At 38.2% G+C, this 23,382-nt stretch overlaps 1 protein-coding gene across 1 annotated transcript in view; it reads right to left on the reverse strand.

Annotated features, from left to right (window-relative positions):
- Positions 1–23,382, reverse strand: part of LOC124280729 (C2 domain-containing protein 5-like) — a 53,967-nt gene that overhangs the window by 25,469 nt on the left and 5,116 nt on the right. Inside the window, 5 exon segments of the mRNA XM_046716713.1 lie at positions 4,004–4,311; positions 19,023–19,145; positions 20,140–20,200; positions 21,289–21,444; positions 22,976–23,071. Of these exon segments, the coding sequence (XP_046572669.1) occupies positions 4,004–4,311; positions 19,023–19,145; positions 20,140–20,200; positions 21,289–21,444; positions 22,976–23,071 (744 nt within the window).

Consider the following 23,382-nt stretch of genomic DNA (forward strand, 5'->3'; position numbering starts at 1 on the left):
GTAAAACAAGTTTTCAAATCTCTCATTGATAATCCAGGTCCTGAAGGCTATTTTCCATTCTCACTGCTGCAGATCTACCTCGGTAAAAAAACATCTTCTTAGATGGACAGAATAGAGAATTTAAGTAGGCTACATGCTTTGGGATACCATAACAAGATAGTAAAAAGTAGGATTACACGAATGTGTTCACTGTGTGTTATATAAGTGAGTGAGTAAGTTTAGTTTTATGCCACACTCAGCAATATTCCAGCTATATGGCGTCGGTCTGTAAATAATCGAGTTTGGACCAGACAATCCAGTGATCATCAACATGAGCATCGATCTGAGCAATTGGTGTGTTATATAAAGTATACCTTTAGGCATTCTAAGTTGGAATATGCCAGTGAACAGAAACAGTTGAAACTGTTTGAAATACATATGATCAGTATGGAATGATATAGCGGTACCTACTTCAAAATGGTTATTCAGACATTATGTCAGCATTAATGCATAAAATGTCACTTAACAATAACGCCTCAGTACACTGAATGTATTTCGTATTTCTGTTTTAATACATTACAATCCTTTATAGTTTGTGTTACAGTTGAATAGTCGCTGTATTCCAGGTACTTAGCATCATGCAAGGGACTATCAACAGTCAGATGTGTGGGTCTGTCAGGGAACAGATTGGGAAGAATAGAAATAGACAGATGTCTTGACATGTCATTCACTGGAGTCAAAGTTAAAACCACCTTATAGGTAGGCTACTTTTTCCTGGGATTTTTAAAAAGTTAATCATCATGGAGAGTGATTCTGAGATAGAGCTAGCACCATATTTCAAACACAGAGTCTCAAAAGATAGGGAAATCATCACAGGTCATTCTTGTCAAAGGGAGGTGATCCATGCCAAAGGGAGGTAATCTGGAAACAAGTTGCTAGATACTGGAATACAGCAGACGAGTTCCATGTGGACAGAATGTTTTAAGACGATACACACACTGTCTAAGCAAACCTCAGTCCATGCTATACACCACATAATACTTACTCCTCTTCAAGAATCGACGCTCTTTCGATGTTCGAAACTCAACCTCTACAGACGGAACATCAAATTAACTACACTTAACACCATATTGGAGGGAATATATATGTGAAGAATACATAGTGGGTAACGATATCACATGTAAGAATATTGCGTTTCAACAACAGCATAACACTCAACAACAGGTTGACCTGAGAAAACCAATGACATACAGGCAACAGAAACTGACCCTCCAAAAACAGGGTTAAAATTTGTTGCTGACATTGCCCTGGAATATTGATCCCATGACCTCAATTATCAATTGATATTATCTGCCAGAAGACAACATGGTATCTTTGAGTGACAATAATGGTTTGCTGATATTTCTCGACATTAATACACAAATAATTGATATTCATGAGGCCATTATGGCTGAAAGGGTCATTGTCGGCACAGGTACTACAGATACGTACGTATTAGGTAAGCTTCTGTATACAGATATGTACCCTAAACAAAGTCAAAATACAGAAACGTACCCGGTACCCTAAAAGGCGGACGAGTCCATATTCCTCAATCCAAAACCGAAAACGCATGTAGTTGTTCCCGTTCAACTGATTTGCGAGTGGTATTCATATGCATCGCGAAATATCCATTACTGTGTATTCTCATTACTTACATAAAGCAATCAAATGTATCTAATACAACAGCATGACAGTTCCGATCAAGAATACGACACAATGGGAATGGAATCGTCCTAGGGTACGTTTCTGTATTCTCATTATGGCCAGGGGACGTTTCTGTATACAGAAACGTACCTGGGGTACATATCTGTAGTACCCGTGCCGACAACGACCCCTTCAGCCCAATTATGTGAAAGAATGGACCCTTGTACTCAACCTCTTATCTTTGTTTGCTTGATTGCCCCAAACCTATCATAAAGTTATCCTACGCTTTGAGTAACAATACTGGTTTGCTGATATGTCTGGACAAAAATATAATTTAATACATAAATAATTAATATTCAGGAGGTCATTAAGTTAAAAAAAAGGATTCTCGTACCCGACCCCTTACTTCTGATTGCTTAATTGCTCCATAATCTGATCCTATGTTTCCTATGCTAAAAATTGTGCCTAAAAAACTAAATGTTGTGACTTTGGAAAGTGGAAGAGAAATGAAGGAACTTTGAGTGAGTTATTAAACCAAGATTTTAGTTTTCAAATTTTCAACGTTTACTTAAGAATATTTGTTGGAACATGATTATTTGACAAGAATTCATCAAATTTATATTGTGTCATTATTCGTTCAAAAATTGCATTTTCATGATCTGAATGGTCTTTGTTTCAATAAATGCTTAATGAAATTGGTTTTCTCAGTTTGCCCTTACAATACCACATAAGATCGGAAACATCTCACAGCCTTCAACAAACACACTGAACAGATGGCTGTAGCAGGTTATAGTAATAATGGCTTCAACCAGAATTACAAATCTTCATTTCATACAATACATTTTGATATAAACAAACTATAGCATTGTTCATGTCACTTCAGTGACACAAGAATCTAGCAGCATATATACTGAAAACATAAAGATAGGAATCACAAATATTCAGAGCTCCAGATAAGATTCAGCTCATGTGGGTACTGTACCCACTGTATTTTTTTGGAGTGGGTATTATGAATGTTGAGTGGGTATTTCATTTTCCGTTACCCACTGCTTTTAAATATGTGCGTATTTCAGTCATTTTACTCACCTAAGTATTATGTCATTGAGTAAGTTTACTAAGCAGGTATGTTCTGCCTTATGTCATACCTAATCAAAACCAACTTAAATATAATGGAAATGATTTCATAAAAAATCACTCATACTATACTGACAGTACAACACTAGACCTATACTAACAGTACAACTTGATACCAATCGATGTCTTTTTCATTACGCAATCGATTTTTATAAATATACTCTGTACGCATTTGTTTTAAACTTTTTGTGTATCTAACATTTTAAATGCGTAATTGGTACGCAATAATTATTTTTCAATGCGTAATTGGAAATTTTCTATGCGTATTTTACCCGGATACGCAGCTTATCTGGGTCTCTGAATATTTTTGGGGATATTTTTCTGAATGATGACTGTGTGCACAATTATATAAAAATATCTCCAATACATTAATGGTCCATGATGGTCTTGTTCATAATACACTTCACAGGAAGATGACAATAAATTAATTACAGCTTAAACTGCCTGTATCAGCAGATTGTAAACCTATATATCAGAGCATGATCAAGGATGCTGTGTTTAATGCCGCCATGAACAGCACTACAGATTATCACAAGAAGTTAGCTTCACATGAGATAATAATGATGATGGTCAGAGCTGGACAACTTGAAATGTTGGTGAGATCCACAAGCATGGTACAACCATGTACCAAAGTATAAAAAAGTGGAGGACAACACCATTTTTGTCATTTTGCTATTGTTATATTTCATGCAAAGTCAGATTAACTATAATAACATGAAAGAATTGGACAATCCTTACCTTTTTGGGAGTAGTATAAGAATGAGTGAATGTGTTTAGCTTTACACTGCTTTTAGCAATATTCCAGCAATATCAGGACGTGGGACACCAGAAATGGGCTTCACACAGTGTACCCATGTGGGGAATCGAACCCGGGGTCTTCGACGGGACGAGTGAACGCTTTAACCACTAGGCTACGCCATCGCCCCAGTCTAAGAATGAAAGTCAGGCGATTCGTGCTGCAACCCTAAGATTTGGGGGTCACTTAATGAGCCAGTGCCCAAGAGATTGTCAGGTACGACTGTTGTATGTCTAAGTCAAATAGCAGAAATAGTCATAGTACTAAGAAGGCATAGTGGAAAGAGACCCTGTTAGTAGAAATCACTAAATTTCTACAAATTTGAAAATTTATAAAATAAAGCTGAGAATAAAAAGAAATCTGCCGATAAGAAACAGTGGAAATCTAACATTAATTATCAAAGCTACTCACCACGGGGTGGTGAACTGAGATCGGAGTCGGAGGATCGGCGGTTGATGATGGGGTTGATGACGGGAACAGCGACTCGGACAGGCGACGTGGAGTTGCGGTGAGGTGTCGGGGAGGAGGAGGGGGCAATTGTGTCCCGGGGGAGGGGAGCTGGAAGGGAAAGTGAACACATGACCCCATGAAGGCGGGGTGGGGCAGTTGGGGGTGGGGACCAGCACTTGGCTTGTTTGTGGGGGGAGACTGGGGGTGAGGTTGTCATGGAGACGGGTCGTTTGTGACGACTGACACCGATGAAGGTTACATGACGGCCACTGAAATGGAGAGAGAAAATGTATAAACAAATCTGTCGTATCACTGACATATAAATTTCACGATTTTCTCAAACAGTTTTTCAATATGCCTTCCAATAAATTAATGGTATTCAGTAAATTATTAGTCTTTTTAGCAGGGTGAAAAATAAATGGAATAAATAAACAAATAGATATTTATTTGTTATTACCTCAAACAATTCTCAGGATTTCATTTGTTAATCACTATTTTACCAAGTTAAATTAAGCTCTGAATTTTGAAACATTTTTATCACAAGGTGTCATCGAATACTCACTTTCCACATAACTGTAACATACGATTGGATCTCTGGATTCCATAACTGTAGTTTTTTACAAACTAATATAAATCCCAAACCAAGTTACATATAGTACCCCATCACCCAGTAAACAGCACCTCCACTACATATGATATATAGCCATGTATCACACATCTGTTTATATACAGCACCTTCACTATATATATAGTCTTGTATCACATATCTGTGTATAGTGGTGTATAGCCTTGTACCACACATGTTTACATACGGCACCTTTTCACTCAGTATACAACACCTTCACTATATATACAGCCTTATATCACATATCTGTTTATATATAGCACCTCATCACCCAGTATACAGCACCTCCACTATACATGTATATACAGCCTTGTATCACATATCTGTTTATATATAGCACCTCATCACCCAGTATACAGCACCTCCACTATACATGTATATACAGCCTTGTATCACACATCTGTTTATATATAGCACCTCATCACCCAGTATACAGCACCTCCACTATACATGTATATACAGCCTTGTATCACACATCTGTTTATATATAGCACCTCATCACCCAGTATACAGCACCTCCATTATACATGTATATACAGCCTTGTATCACACATCTGTTTATATACATAGCACCTCATCACCCAGTATACAGCACCTACTATACTAGTATACAGCACACACTCCAGCACCCTCATATACATGTATATACAGCCTTGTATCACACATCTGTTTATATACATAGCACCTCATCACCCAGTATACAGCACCTCCACTATACATGTATATACAGCCTTGTATCACACATCTGTTTATATATAGCACCTCATCACCTAGTATACAGCACCTTCACTATACATGTATATACAGCCTTGTATCACACATCTGTTTATATATAGCACCTCATCACCCAGTATACAGCACCTACACTATAAATGTATATACAGCCTTGTATCACATATGTGTTTATATATAGCACCTCATCAACTAGTATACAGCACCTCCACTATACATGTATATACAGCCTTGTATCACACATCTGTTTATATATAGCACCTCATCACCCAGTATACAGCACCTTCACTATAAATGTATATACAGCCTTGTATCACACATCTGTTTACCGGTATATATTGCACCTCATCAACTAGTATACAGCACCTTCACTATATATGTATATACAGCCTTGTATCACACATCTGTTTACATCGCTTATATATAGCACCTCATCACCCAGTATACAGCACTATACATGTATATACACTATCACACATCTGTTTATATATAGCACCTCATCAACCAGTATATCAGCACATCTGTATCCACAGCTGTTTGTATCACATATCTGTTTATACAGCACGTACACTATATTGCAGCTCATCACCCAGTATACAGCATTGCACCTCATCAACTAGTATACAGCACCTTCACTACATATGATATACAGCCTTCTATCACACATCTGTTTACCGGTATATATTGCACCTCATCAACTAGTATACAGCACCTTCACTACATATGATATACAGCCTTCTATCACACATCTGTTTACCGGTATATATTGCACCTCATCAACTAGCATACAGCCTTCTATCATACATCTGTTTACCTATATTCACCTCACATCTAGTATACAGCACTTTCTACTCACACATGTATCACACATCTGTTTATATATTTCACCTCATCACCTAGTATACAGCACTTTCACTGTATATACAGCCTTGTATCACACATCTGTTTACCACCTCATATAGTATACAGCACCTCATCAACTAGTATATACACTTGCACCTGTTTCAATTATAGCCATTTATCACTACATACCTACATGCATCTGTTTTTACTATAAATCAGCAGTATTATCACCCATTGTACAGCACCTCACTACACACATATATATGATATATACATCAACATATATATATATGTATATTTACATGCACCCTATCAGTTTACACTATACCACTGTATACAGCACATTCACTTACCATATACAGCACCTTCACTACACACTTGTATCACTTGGGCAATGTTCAATATATACACCACCTTATCACCCTGTATACAGCACCTACACTGCACCTAGTTTATAGCCTTGTATCAACTCCTATACTTCACTGTAAATAGCATATCATCACCCAGTATACAGCACCTTCACTACACATAGTATACAGACTTGTATCAGGGCAATGTTCAATATATAAACCACCTTATCACCCTGTATACAGTACCTACACTGCACCTAGTTTATAGCCTTGTATCACTCCTATACTTCACTGTAAATAGCATATCATCACCCAGTATACAGCACCTTCACTACACATAGTATACAGACTTGTATCACTGCAATGTTCAATATATACACCACCTTATCACCCTGTATACAGTACCTACACTGCACCTAGTTTATAGCCTTGTATCACTCCTATAGTTCACTGTAAATAGCATATCATCACCCAGTATACAGCACCTTCACTATACATGGTGGTGGTGGAATTGGGTTTAACGTCGGGCTTGAGAATATTTCGCTCATATGACGACGTGTATGCGTGTGTATGTGTAGGTGCGGCTGCTTGTACTACCCCAGACTGAAGCTGGTTTTATAGTGCTAGCCCACTGAGATACCATGCCGCAGTGAAGCATGAATACCCCACTCAGACACATTATACTGACTCCGAGCCGACCAGTCCTTGTTGTACCCATTAATGCCGAGCGCCAGGCAGGGACCAACAAGTACCATATTTTAATGTCTTTTGGTATGACGCGGTCGGGGATCGAACCCGCGACCTTCCGCACTCCGGGCGGATGCTCTAACCACTACACCACGGAGGCGGTCCTTCACTACACATAGTATACAGACTTGTATCAGGGCAATGTTCAATATATAAACCACCTTATCACCCTGTATACAGCACCTACACTGCACCTAGTTTATAGCCTTGTATCACTCCTATACTTCACTGTAAATAGCATATCATCACCCAGTATACAGCACCTTCACTACACATAGTATACAGACTTGTATCAGGGCAATGTTCAATATATACACCACCTTATCACCCTGTATACAGTACCTACACTGCACCTAGTTTATAGCCTTGTATCACTCCTATACTTCACTGTAAATAGCATATCATCACCCAGTATACAGCACCTTCACTACACATAGTATACAGACTTGTATCAGGGCAATGTTCAATATATACACCACCTTATCACCCTGTATACAGTACCTACACTGCACCTAGTTTATAGCCTTGTATCACTCCTATACTTCACTGTAAATAGCATATCATCACCCAGTATACAGCACCTTCACTACACATAGTATACAGACTTGTATCACTGCAATGTTCAATATATACACCACCTTATCACCCTGTATACAGCACCTACACTGCACCTAGTTTATAGCCTTGTATTTACTCCTATACTTCACTGTAAATAGCATATCATCACCCAGTATACAGCACCTTCACTACACATAGTATACAGACTTGTATCACTGCAATGTTCAATATATACAACACCTTATCACCCTGTATACAGCACCTACACTGCACCTAGTTTATAGCCTTGTATCACTCCTATACTTCACTGTAAATAGCATATCATCACCCAGTATACAGCACCTTCACTATATACAGGATACAACATGTATCACACCCACGTATATAGCATTCATATATGTCATTCTGGTCAGTGTGTTACAAATTTCAATCTTCTTGCAAAACAAATTAAGCAATAATTGCTAAGCAACTGGATCACCATGCAGCAATATGCTGATGTGTTGTCATGGTTACTACAGATGAAGAGTGAGCATGGCCAGGTATTTATGATGATCTCTATGCGACTATGTCTAAGCTCTCTACTGCAGTGGTAGTTGCGCTGCTGTTTTCATAGATGGATGGCTAAATGCTATTTCACACCCGGCTACTCTATGTGCAGTGAACATCAAACATGGGTTCATGGCTCTCTGGATAAACCTTGATGTACAATACCTTTAACTAGTCACACAGATGGTATTCATGGACAGAACATTCCATATTTCCAACTCAAGGTATGTGCATTTCATCATATTACAGGTTCTAGTGATATGCTGTTAATGTAATGGCTAACAGTGAAGCATTTTTAACTTTACTGCTTCCAGTGTAACATTGTTTACTTTACAGCTACCAGTGACAAATTGTTAACTTTACAGCTACCAGTGACAAATTGTTAACTTTACTACTACCAGTGTAACATTGTTAACTTTACTGCTACCAGTGACACATTGTTAACTTTACAGCTACCAGTGACACATTGTTAACTTTACTGCTACCAGTGACACATTGTTAACTTTACTACTACCAGTGACACACTGTTAACTTTACTACTACCAGTGACACATTGTTAACTTTACTGCTACCAGTGGCACATTGTTAACTTTACTGCTACCAGTGACACATTGTTAACTTTACTACCACCAGTGACACATTGTTAACTTTACTGCTACCAGTGACACATTGTTAACTTTACTACTACCAGTAACACATTGTTAACTCTACTACTACCAGTGACACATTGTTAACTTTACTACTACCAGTAACACATTGTTAACTTTACTACTACCAGTGACACATTGTTAACTTTACTGCTACCAGTGACACATTGTTAACTTTACAGCTACCCATGAAACATTGTTAACTTTACAGCTACCAGTGATACATTGTTAACTTTACTGCTACCAGTGACACATTGTTAACTTTACTGCTACCCATGAAACATTGTTAACTTTACTGCTACCAGTGACACATTGTTAACTTTACTGCTACCAGTGACACATTGTTAACTGCTTGACACATTGTTAACTTTACTGCTACCCAGTGACACATTGTTAACTTTACAGCTACCAGTGACACATTGTTAACTTTACAGTGACACTACCAGTGCTACATTGTTAACTTTACTGCTACCAGTGACACATTGTTAACTTTACTGCTACCAGTGACACATTGTTAACTTTACTGCTACCAGTGACACATTGTTAACTTTACTGCTACCCGTGACACATTGTTAACATTGTTAACTTTACAGCTACCAGTGACACATTGTTAACTTTACAGCTACCAGTGACACATTGTTAACTTTACTGCTACCAGTGAAACATTGTTAACTTTACTGCTACCAGTGACACATTGTTAACTTACTGCTACCCATGAAACATTGTTAACTTTACAGCTACCAGTGACACATTGTTAACTTTACTGCTACCAGTGACACATTGTTAACTTTACTGCTACCAGTGACACATTGTTAACTTTACAGCTACCAGTGACACATTGTTAACTTTACTGCTACCAGTGACACATTGTTAACTTTACAGCTACCAGTGACACATTGTTAACTTTACTGCTACCAGTGACACATTGTTAACTTTACTGCTACCAGTGACACATTGTTAACTTTACAGCTACCAGTGACACATTGTTAACTTTACTGCTACCAGTGACACATTGTTAACTTTACTGCTACCAGTGACACATTGTTAACTTTACTGCTACCAATGACACATTGTTAACTTTACTGCTACCAGTGACACATTGTTAACTTTACTGCTACCAGTGACACATTGTTAACTTTACTGCATTGTTGTTAACCTTAGCTGCTACCAGTGATACATTGTTAACTTTACTGCTACCCCTGTAAATATTGTTGATGTTCTGATTGTTACAGATTGTTAAACTGTTTACTGCTACCAGTGACACATTGTTAACTTTACTGCTACCAGTGACACATTGTTAACTTTATTACCAGTGACACATTGTTAACTTTACTGCTACCAGTGACACATTGTTAACCTTTACTGCTACCAGTGACACATTGTTAACTTTACTACTACCAGTGAGCTCCCAGTGACAGATTGTTAACCTACTGCTACCCATGAAACATTGTTAACTTTACCGCTACCAGTGACACATTGTTATATTGCCGCTTCTAGTAAGACTGTTAACTTAGCTGCTACCAGAGAAACGTTATTAATGATATTGCTACCAGTCATACACTGTTAACTTGAAAACATTTATTTTGACAGGGCTATAAGAATATGTCAAAAATCAGTTTTCTAGGAAATCAAACTCCTGTCAGTTAATGTGATACAAAAAGTGCAAATGTAAACCAAAATAACTTGAAGAAAATAATGAGAAATGCTGCATTGCAAAAATGTAATTAAAAAAAATGTGATTTGAATATAAAAAATACCAAAAGGTTCTGAAGCTCACCAACAATACATATTGACCTGAAGCTTTCGGGGGACAACCCTTACATCCATTCTTGACATCCACAGATGGCAAATCAACAATAAAGCAGTAAGAACATCAATCTAAATGGGCATCCTTACTTTTCAGAGGCTATAAAATGGGTAAGTTTCATCTGTATGAACATACCAGGTAGGCCGTAACCACAATCAAGAACTAAGCCTACACTCGTATAAGCTGTTAAAGGTGGTGGGATGCAAAACTGGAGTTTGCTTGTCATGGCAAAGCCAAAGGTTTGATTCCCAGCAATGTACAATGTTTAAAGTATACATCTAGTGGCATGATCCTGCTGTTACACTGCAAAACATGGCATTCCACCACACCAACTAAAACTTAAAATGTAATTGACCGCTTTGAGTGAGTGAATGAGTACGGTTTTATGCCACTTTTAGTAATATTCAAGCAATATTACAGAAGGGGACACCAGAACTGGGCTTCACACATTGTACCCATGTGGGGAATCAAACCAGGGTCTTTAGCGTGACGAGCAGACGCTTTAACCACTAGTCTACCCCACCGCCCCTTGACAGCTTTGAACAGTCATCCAGGTCTATGACATTTATTCTTTGGTTAAACCAACAAGAATGGGTTTGGATGTGACAAACCCAGATACACTGAGGGCAAAACTGAGACTGGAACAACTGCTATAAGATACTGGGACTAAGGGACACAACTCCTCACCACACATTGGGGACAACTGAACCATCCCTCTTTGCACAGTCTATATCAATAAATATTTTGCATGTTACATGCTCATTAACAGACTAGAATCAGCATCTTAATACTGCTGTCACAACAGGGAACATAATTTTGTGTACCCCTCTGACAAGTGTAAATTGGACAGCTTCCAAGGTCAAAATCTATGATGGGTGAGTGAGTGAGCTTACTTTTATGCCACTTTTAGCAATATTCCAGCAATATCACAGCTTGGGACACCAGAAATGGGCTTCACGCATTTTACCCATGTGGGGAATCAAACCTGGGCCTTTGGTGTGATGAGCGAACGCTTTAACCACTGGGCTACCCCACCACCCATCAATATCTATAAAATCAGAAGAGTACATAAAGTTGAATGGGTTAATTGCTGACTTCGTGTGCTGGTGGTTTGCTGCCTAAAGAGTGTGGGTTCGATTCCTGGTTGGGAGTTAACCCAAAAGTACTAGAATCTATACTTCCCTAAGAAAATCTTATCCCAAATATAACATATATACATCTTCATAAAAGGCATTATGTATTCACATCTACATAATAGGTCAGAGACAGTGACAACACGTTCAACCCCATTGGACAACCTGCTGTGGCACAGACTCACTCTGATCATCTGACCAGGTGAGCTAAAATAGGTGAGAATCACAACTAGATAAAAGAACCTGTTAAAAGATATGTTAATACATCGAATAAAATATTAAAGAACAATGTGAAAAAGGTGTCATTCAGAGTACCTGGGGCTGTGCCGAAAAAACTTATTAGTCTTGCAATTCACAGAGGTAAATAATCAGTGGAAAATATGGTTGGTGTAATATGGTGACATTTAGTAGTAAATATTCTTGTAGCAAGCGGGTCTTTTAGGAATACTGCCCTATATCAAAACAGTAACCAATGCTATGATCTCTATTATATCAGCATTAGGGTATGCTTTGATGCAGCAGGAACTGACATCTTTTGCTGTGTTGTAATTTCCAATTAGTTCTTTTATGGTTACTGCCTGTTTTTTTTTGTGTGTGGTACAGATGCATTTCGAATTAGTTAAATTTGTTTGATCAAGTAAAGATAATAGATGAAAGAAACTTTTAAAAAGTTAATTTTACAAAATATATACATATGTTAGAGTAGACAATTAAGAAGAAATATAGTTTCTCCATTCACTGAAAAGACTGCTCCATATTGTCATATGTACTGCTACATTTTGAGTGCTTGGAAAAGTGTTTTGTGTACATAAGTTTAGCTTACCAAGCCATAATACATTTTACAATTTTTGACTTGAAGCTTGAAATTTGAAGTTAATGTTGACTATGTTATCATTGTATGTATGTATAAATGTGATGATCATTTTAAAATTGGAAATTTTAATTATGAATTGTATATTTATATACTGATGCTATCTCACGTTCTGTACTCTTTCTCTTCAATTTGAACTGCTGAGTGGAAATGAACTGCAAATAAAAATCCTTGGCCTCACTTGCCCATACACTCGTGCACTCCATGCTGCCCCCTTATAAGGATGCCTATGGAACCTCCTGGGAAGCATGCAGCATGCACCACTATCTGCTCACATGACCATCTTGACTTAATCATTCTCGTTCTTGGAGCAAGAAAAACAATCTGAATAGTGGGGAGGCCGGACGGCCATCCATCGCAAGAGATAGGGTAATTATATAAATATATAATTTATATATAAATTCCATATTTTTAGTATGGAAAAGGTTCGTTGAATGGGCTTGATTCGCAGAATGGGAGTGGTTCATCGAAATGGGTTTGATCGATGGGACAAACTCCTACAGCCTGACAAATGGGAGCAATACTTTGAGGACTGGTGAATCGGTGAAACCAGAGGCAAAACGACGACAACAATTGATTCTGCAAATCAGGCTGATTTGACAAATCGCTTTGGTCTCCTGACTGAGCATGAGGCAATGAGGCGGTAGTTAACCACTGGTCTAATTCGATGAAAGGTCAAGAAAAATGGGGACTGTCCAGCAACTGGAGAGTCGGACCTCCTGCCACGATTCGCCGAATCAGTTGGGGAATTCGCCCATCGGGATGACATCATAGTAGTTCTGATATCCTGTACATCGGATGCCTTATCCCGGGCCGAAGCCTCATCTATCACGACCACACGGGACTCAACAGCACAGTTTGGTGACGGTGATTCATTTGACCCCAGGAACCGACGCAGGTTCTCAGAAAGATAGGAGTCAGAAAACCTCCAAAAAATCTTCTCTCTCCGGCGTAGGACTAAAGGAACTGTGAGCTGACTTAGCTGGGTGGGCTTTTGGCCTTCTTAGGGCAAAAAGGGCCAGAACCATCAGTTTGCCTCCTGGAGTCCCTGTCTGCCAAGCGACTGGACCCTTCCCACTTGTAAGCAGTGAAACCAGCGTCAGTCAAGTGCTTGCACTGATTGCAGCACCGATCCCAATTGCAGAAACCAATACAATCAACACACACAAAATGTGGGGGTCCACTGCAGAAAACATTGTTTTACACTGGATGCAAAACTTCCTACATGGGTTATCATTTTTGCCCATGATGAAGCAGTAGAAGAATAACGTAAAAAACCTTCCGAGAGATTGCAGTGTACGACCACACCAGTGTGCGACAAGAAAGAGAATGATGAAGGTAAGATCGTCACGTGAGCAGCTGGTGGTGTGTGCTGCATGCTTCCCAGGAGGTTGCCCAGGAGTCCTTATAAGGGGGCAGCATGGAGTGCACAAGTGTATGGGCAAATGAGGCCAAGGATTTTTATTTGCAGTTCGTTTCCACTCAGCTGGTCAAATTCAAGAGAAAGAGTACAAGACGTGAGATAGGATACTACTTTTTAAATATATATTTATGAAAATGTATATCCTCAGACTATGACTGAGATAGTGATCCCATGATGTTATTCTCTGTATAGATATGTATATGAAGAAGTAGAAAGCCACACTGTGTTGTATATATATCATTGTATAACATTATATCAGATGTATATCAGGGTTGATTGGTATTGGTATAACTGATTCAACCAACCCTATGTTGTTTTCAACTGTAACAAACGGCACATATTACGAATGGGAGCATACCGTACAGAAGGAATTGGGCGTATGTACAGCTGGGGACATAGAATCTGTTTTCAGATAGCATAAACTTTCACAGCGGTCTGTGAGCAGTTCGCTGATGGTAACACAGACACACGTGAAACAAGAAGGCTGGGTTAGAGCTCCATGCAGGAATACTAGCAGGCATGCAGGGTTAGATCAGTTAGTACTGCATAGTTTGTACAAGTAGGTCAATAGAAACTTGGTCATAGATTCACTTTTTCAGACAACTGGTCGCGCCAGGGAAACGCTCCTTTGAAACTTTACAATAAAAGGTGCTCCGATAAAATTGCAAAGAACAGAAACATTTTCATATTCATGTATGATTGAACACAGAAAATATGTGAAAACTGGATATTTTAACAATAAATTGTATATTTATATACTTATCCTATCTTACCTCCTGTACCCTCTCTCTTCACTTCGACCTGCTGAGTGGAACTACTGGCCTCACTTACCCATATGCCCGTGCGTTCCTTGCTGCCCCTTATAAGGGCAACCTCCTGGGAAGCATGCAGCACGCACCACCATCTGCTCACATGACCATCTAACCCTAATCATTCTCGTTCTTAAACAATCTGAATAGTGGGGAGGCCGGGTGGGCAACCATCGCGTGAGATAGGATAAGAATATATATATACAATTTATTGTTAAAATTTCCAAATCTTTAAACTTGTCCTATCTCACGTCTTGTACTTATCACACGGTCGGACGGTGGGTCACAGATTACTCATATCAGGACAGTGCAAACAGCTGATGCTGTGTAGCCTGAAGTCAACCGTAGATAGCATTACACAAGGGAGGCCTGTTACGAAACCAGCATCAGGCAAGTGCTTGCACTGACTGCAGCACCGATTCAAATTGCAGAAACCAATACAAGCCACACACACAGTGTGGGGGTCTGCTGTAGAAAACATTGTTTACACTGGATGCAAAACTTTCTCTTCCTATATGGGTTATCATTATTGCCCATGGTAAAGCAGTAGAAGAGTAGCATAGAACCACTTCTGAGAGATTACAGTATATGTCCACACACCAGTGTGCGACAAAAAAGGGAATGATAAAGGTAAGATGGTCACGTGAGCAGGTGGTGGTGCTTGCTGCATGCTTCCCAAGATGTTCCCCAGGTGTCCTTATACAGGGACAGCATAGAACACTCGGGCGTATGGGCAAGTGAGGCCAAGGATTTTTATTTGCAGTTCGTTTCCACTCTGCAGGTTGAATTGAGAGAGAGAGAGAGTACAAGACATGAGATAGGATAAGTTTAAAAATTGGAAGAATTTGACATTTAAGCCAACCTTTGATACAGATACCCACCTGTAGCTGTATTTACTCATGGAGAGAAATGTTTCAATAACAAAAAACCAAAACATCTGTGACAGAGCATAACCTAATGAAGTTGATTTTGTTAGTTTGCAAGATGCAGAAAAAAGAAGCTGATATTGTACAAACTATACAAAAAGTACGAATTAGTCAACAAAATGGCAAAACTTGACTATCATGCCACTGAACTACTTCTTGGAGAAAGACATACCATTATACAAGACTTGTGGCTCCGTTTGGCACCATGTAGAGCATACAGAAGCAAATATATTAGGAAGGACCATGAACAAACACTTAATATTCAGTGTAACGCAGTGGTTCAGGAATCTGTAAGTCTTGCTTCTTGTTTTTTTTCAAGATAAGATAAAGTCTTGTCAGCAATAATTTTGTATTTGAGAACTATGACAGATAAGTAAGTGAGTGAGTAGGGTTTTAGCAATATTCTAGCAATATCACGGTGGGGGACACCGAAATAGGCTTCACACATTGTACCCAGACAGATAACTATCGTTGTCACTTTTATATCTAAATCAGTAAATCCATGTTCATAATTTGCATTTCTAAATTGTAAGTGGCTCCTTAAAAACCTTAAAACAAAAGTATTGCTCAAATTACAAATTGAAAGTTTTCAAAAATTAATTTACTACTATAGTCTGTTTGGCCAAAAACGGACCGATGAATTGCAATCTAACTCGAAAAATAATAAACATAAAATACTCAATGAAACGCTGATCATAATGAAAACATCAGACCAACTCTGTGATTTATTTACAGAATTTATGTCCTAAAAATTAAAAAGTTGTTTAATAAACTATCATTAAAATTTTGACACAGTTCTCTATGCTACAAGGGAGGAGTGCAAAGAAAGGGACAGCCAGGTGTGCGAGAAAGGATGGAGACGGTACAGCACAGGTTAATGAATCAATAACTTTGTTGGCACTTGTGCATGTATTTCTCGAACACCTGGCTGTCCCTTCTCTGCACTCCTCCCTAGTAACACATAGTGAACTGTATCAAAAATTTTATGATAGTTTGTTAAACAACTTTTTTATTTTTAGGACATAAATTCTGTAAATAAATCATGAGTTGGTCTGATGTTTTGATTATGATCAGTGTTTCATTGAGTATTATATGTTTAGTAGTTTTCCAGTTAGGTTGCAATTCATCGGTCCGATTCTGAGCCAAACAGACTATAAATAAGAAGTTTTCTTATTTTTTTCTTCAGCAAGTGATTGTGCTGGGTGTTGTGTGGAAGTAAACACCAACTGAAGTGAAGATTGAACCATGAACAAGTGGTCAATAGTGCGAGCATTAATTGTGTCAAGGTCACCCTCTCTATGTCCAGGGCTTGTTTTCTAAAGCTGCAATAACCCCTTGACCCATTCAACTTGTTCTGAAATTATCTTCCCTTGATTTTCATTCCAATATGATTTGCCTTGCTTCTTAGTCAGCGGCAAATCAGAAGGGGAGAACAAACCAGTATCAGTGCTAAGTAGTCAATACCAACAGCATGAGTGCTATGTCCTGTTGATTTTGAGGAAGTTGGCAAGAAATGCAACATTGAAAACCTTAGAGACAGGTAAAGAAAATGTTTGGTTTTTTATATAAAAATGTCATTTCTACTTATCCTGACTCATATGCTAGACCAATTAGTATGAGTAAGGATAAGGTAAAATACATTTTTTTGAGGGAAGGGTGTCTTCTTGTCCATTAAAACTGACAGTGGCTTTGGTTTCAAGGCAATATGAGTTACCTCCCTTCAAAATTACCTAACCTCAATATCTGATTGGTTGGTGAAATGTTTATGAAAATCAAAGGTGGGTAATTTCAGATAAAGTGTAGATTTACCAAAATACAAGCATTGTTGATATAAAGGATGAAAGGAGTAAGAAGACACACATTGTGTGGTAGTAGGTGTTGTGGATGTTAGGGTGACTGGCATTGTGCCACCTCCACCATCAGAGTTGTCTTCCCTTGAAGTCACCCATCAAAGCACTATCCAAACTCATTGTTACCACCAAAAAGACATTTTAGTCACCTCTATGACATAACAAACTGCTGTCTGTAAATAATCGGCTTAAGAATCTTGGGCCATGAAATATGCAGGAAGATAAAATACAGATTCCTCAACCACCGTTACTATGGCAACATCTGATCACTCTTGTTAGATTTTTCACTGTTTCCACAAATTTCTATTCAACTCAAATTTAAAAAAGAAACAAATTTAGTACAAACAGTTTCAAATAAATATTATTTAAGTTTTTTGATTCCTAAAAAGGTAATTAGGACAGTATCAAAACTCCAGCAGGTATGCTTTTGTGAACATTTTGTACTTGAAAATATAGGAATGAATGAATATACAAATATAATAGATGTATTTTGTTGTTTATACAATTGTTGGTGAGACATAGTAAGTGAATACATTGCACTGATGATGATGATGATGATAATGTTGATGATGATGATGAATGTTACTGTTACTGTCGAAATATCAGATTAACTTGCCATTTTGTCAGGACATTGAGTGAAATATTGACTCTTCAATGAGAATGATTTGCTCTTGTAGGAAATAATAATCGGACACAAATATACTGTCATCAAAAAGAAACACATAATAAAATATCATTTTTAAAAAAGACACAATTCAATATCAATACAAACTGAATATTTAAGTTCAAAATTAATACATTTTACAAAATCATGAAATCATTATAATCATGCTTGATAAATAATTCCAATAAATATGCAGCTACTAAACTAAGGTTGAAATTTGGTAATTATCACAAATGATGATATCATATTAGTGATGCTTTGCTTGTTAATAAGTTACTAGAGGACAAAGAATTACAGCAGTTAATAGACTTTACAGAAATATTCCCACAAAATAGTTACTTGGGTACTGTTAAAGATATATATTTCAACCTTAATTTCATTTTATTTACTATGCATTGAGAAGCTAGCTAGAAAAGAGTCGGACAGTGACGACTGAAGAAAACACTTACTCCTTGAGAGGTGAGACCCCAATAGGGGACAACTGTCCGGTGAACTTTGTGATGGTGACCGCGGTGCCAATACCCCGGACTACAATGCCGGACTCCCCTTCCAGATCAAAACAATGGCAGTAGCTTGAGAACAGAGATAATTACCAAAGTTCAACAGTGCAAATATAAGATGAACCCAACACAGCCACTGTAAAAGGACAATCTTTGGTCTGAAAGAAATGTTGCTTGGTAACCAGAAAGCAACAATTTCACAAATGTTTCACATCTTCATTTCTGTGCTTTTACCACTTCGGTGAAATTCATGATCATGGGTGTGGCGCTTACAAATCTTGGAGCCTTATCAGGGTAAAGAGTAAGCCATACTTCAGTTAGGGACCGTTCATAATTTATGGATAGGGGGATGATCATTTTTATGAAGAAGAATATACAATGTGAATGACACCAACCCAAAAAATAACAATAAAATAAAATGAAATATGTACAAAGTGACACCACCCCTGCATGTCACGCACAAAATCAATGACAATCCCCTAGTCAATGACAACCCCCTAGCTGATGTTAACAAAACTGATGAAACACCTTACAGATTGCGAATCCTCATACCCTTACCTTGCCAATTGAACATTACAAGGGGGTATGCACATTAAATGAAAGTCCGAGAACACGTAAGGTTGGTGTAAGTTATCGCTCATCGCGTACAGCACGTGCATTTGTTTCACTGTTCCAACTACTGCGCGTACCCCCTTGTAATACAAATCAATAAAAACAATTTGAATCTATGATCGTTTGTTAAACAACTTTTATCATAAGTTGAATAAAATTATGAGAGTTAAATGTTCAATTGGCAGGGTAAAATTATAAGGATTCGCAATCTAAATTTCACTTTATTTGATTTACTTTATTGTTTAAAGTGAACTTCATCGGTACATTTTCACTGCAAACAGACTATACCATGTAGTGGTAATGCGTGAAAAGGTTATTACACAATACATCAATTTATTTCACACCCATGAAGAGTTTGCAACCATTAGCTTATAAGGATGTAAATTTAAGGACTTTTTAGGGCTGGACTGCCAGATTCAAGAAATCTCAGTTTCTCAGAAGTCCTGTGTCTCACCCCAGGACAGCATTGCCTCCCATCTCCATGACCTTGACCCCAATCTTCCGCTGTAGCTCACCTGAAACAACAACACACATGCAGGTCTATGTGACAGTAACAGTTCTTCAAGATTGACTTGGAGTAATGAGGTCTATTGCTGCTCAGTTTTCAGTCCAGAATATCAATATCAGTGTCGGAGTTCGCCCTTTGCACTGTTGTCTTATTTAAAAATATTAATATGGCTACTTAGCTGCTGGCCTGACAATTCAGTTATGCAAGGACTAGAAATTCTCTATCAAATGTAGTTATGTTAAATCATTACTTAGGAAGAGGCAGATCTTATTGCCTACACACCTATATAATTTAAGTAGGCAAAACAGAAAAACAACAAAGCCCTTATTCTCGAAACGTTCGTAGCCCTAAGAATTCGAAACTTTGATCATAGCCAATGTGTTAAAAATGGGCTTAAGAAGTTTGTAGGGCTACGAACGTTTCGAGAATAGCTAGCCAGGTCCTTTTAAGCAAAGCACAATTCGTACACTTTTTGTGCACATTTTCCAAAAGTGAACATTAACTGCCGCCTCCTGATACCCGTGAAGATCTGGGTCTGTGTGGAATAAGCGCTCATTGAAGGGTAGAGAATATTTAAACAAATGAAATATCAACAATATTTATAATGTTCAATTTTTTTGTCTCAGTATGCTGTTGAACACATTAAATTTGCATACAACAAAATACAATAAAGGATTTTCACACTATCTTCTTTCACCTAAGATTGTGCTGTTTTGCCAGATCCATAATCCAATCTCTAAAAGAATATTTCCTTACCATAATGAAATCGATAAAGAAATGAGTGAGTGAGTGAGTTTAGTTTTACGCTGCACTCAGCAATATTCCAGCTATATGGTGGCGGTCTGTAAATAATCGAGTCTGGACCAGACAATCCAGTGATCAACAGCATGAGCATCGATCTGCTCAATTGGGAACCGATGACATGTTTCAACCAAGTCAGCGAGCCTGACCACCTGATCCCGTTAGTTGCCTCTTACGACAAGCATGGGTTACTGAAGATCAATATTCTAACCCGGACCTTCACGGGTGATACAAGAAATGAAACAAAGCCTATGGTAACTACTGTATTGTTGAGTGGGCTCAGACCCAACCTACCAGAGAGCTTGGAGAAGAGTCTCTGTCTTGCTTCATTTGATGCCCGCGGAGTCCGAAGTTTGTCAATCCACTGATATTCAGGATCATTGTTGACAACCAGCTCCTCCACAAACCCATGGATGACAAGTAATCTTTGACCAGCAGGGACTTCACTTGCTGAGAAGGGATAGATGTAACAAGTTTGAATAATGGAATACAAGTGGATGAAAGGTAAACATATAGTGTCTAAACATGTTATTGTTGTCTTCAATGTGGTGATGTGCAAGCGTGCATCAATGCCTGCTTGTAGTAGTCCAGAATGCAGTCATTTTATAGTGCTATACCTCTGAAATACCATGCTGCAGTTTACCATGTACACCTCCCTCAGAAACATTATACTGACTTAAACTTACAGCAGTCTGTGTTTTATCCCCTTCATGAGTGAGTGAGTATGGTTTTTTCGCCACTTTTAGCAATATTCCAGCAATATCATGGCGGAGCCACTGGGAATGAGCTTCACACATTGTACCCATGTGGGGAATCGAACCCGGCTCTCCGGCATGACGAGCGAACGCTTTAACCTCTAGGCTATCCCACCGCCCCTATCCCCTTCATGATGAATGTCAGACAGGGAAACAAACACCGTCATTAATTGCCATTTGGTATGAATCCTCCACAGAGAAGGAGAATATATATTAAGAAGCATACACAACAGGTAATACTTTAATACTTGCACAATTTTAAAAAGTTATACAGTATGAATCTTTTCAAATAATATTTTATTACACTCTCCTCAAAAAATTTTGCCTTATAAACACCTAGCAACCTTGAAACCATGCTATGGACTTGTATTTACAAGCATATCATAAAACATTTTATCATCCCTTCAAAGCAATATAATAATAATATAATAATACTGTGGATTTGTAGAGAGCTAGACTCCATGCACTAGTGCATGCTCAAAGCGCTACAAATTTATTATAATCTGATTATTACTACTGTGGATAACCCAGGCTGCCTGTGAGGTGCTAGAATGTTATAGTCGACTTATCCCACCGGGTACCCATATGTCTGCTGGGTGAACAGAGGCAATTTTGAACAAACTCACTTGCCTAAGGTGAGGCCACATGTATCACATGTTTCGCTGTGGGGCAGGACTGATATAATAAAAATTCTCAAGAGTCTTGTAGTAAAAAAAAATGTCAGCCATTCAAGGATTCTCCGTGCTCAACATTGCTTAACGTCAACTGATTTGTGACCTGAGCTCCATGTACAGGACCAAGTGCCACCAAAGATGAAGAAATAGGCTCAACACACAGTACTAATGTAAGGAATCAAACCCCAGTCTTCTGCATGACAAGCAAACACTTTCACCATTGACCAGCCAAAATCTAAATATGGCCTATTGTTTGATCAAAATGAACTTAAAAATGAATCATTGATGTCATGACAGATTCAGTGTGGAATCTGAAACCAATCAACAAAGAATGTTATTGTACAGACAAATGTTTTCCAGAACCATGTTTACTTACATTTGACTCAAAATATTATTTCTTACAAATAGAAGCATCTAAGTTGGGTGGTGGGGTAACCTAGTGGTTACAGTGTTTGCTCGTCACGCCGAGTAACGGCAAGTCAAATTATAAAAACCATCTAGTGGGATATTTTCTTGTTTAAGACTCATCACGTTGAACACCTGTCTACTCACTACAGAAGAACTGGATGCCGCAGGAAGACTGTCTAAACTTGTTGAAGTCACTGAACAGCTCCACCTTCACCAACACATTCAGTTCACCACGGATTCCTGGAGTAAAACCCTTATCATAAAACTGACTTTGTGAAAACAGAAATATGAAAATGAGCATCAAAATACTTCTGATAACATATGTTCTAAATTTAACATTAGGCTACAACCTGGTCAGTAAAAACACAATATTTTGAAAAAGGATTTTATAACATATTATGACTATAAACAGTAAATAATACTTTTTAACATGTACTCATGCAAACGAATAAGGGAACACATGAACGTACAAGTGTTCCTTTATTTATTTCCAGAATTTCACCCACAGTGCAATACATACCTTGCGAAGAAACCTGGAAAAGAATAAAGGA

The sequence above is a fragment of the Haliotis rubra genome, unplaced genomic scaffold, assembly GCF_003918875.1.
Source record: "Haliotis rubra isolate DU_JTF1 unplaced genomic scaffold, ASM391887v1 Scf272, whole genome shotgun sequence".
NCBI classification, from domain to species: domain Eukaryota; kingdom Metazoa; phylum Mollusca; class Gastropoda; order Lepetellida; family Haliotidae; genus Haliotis; species Haliotis rubra.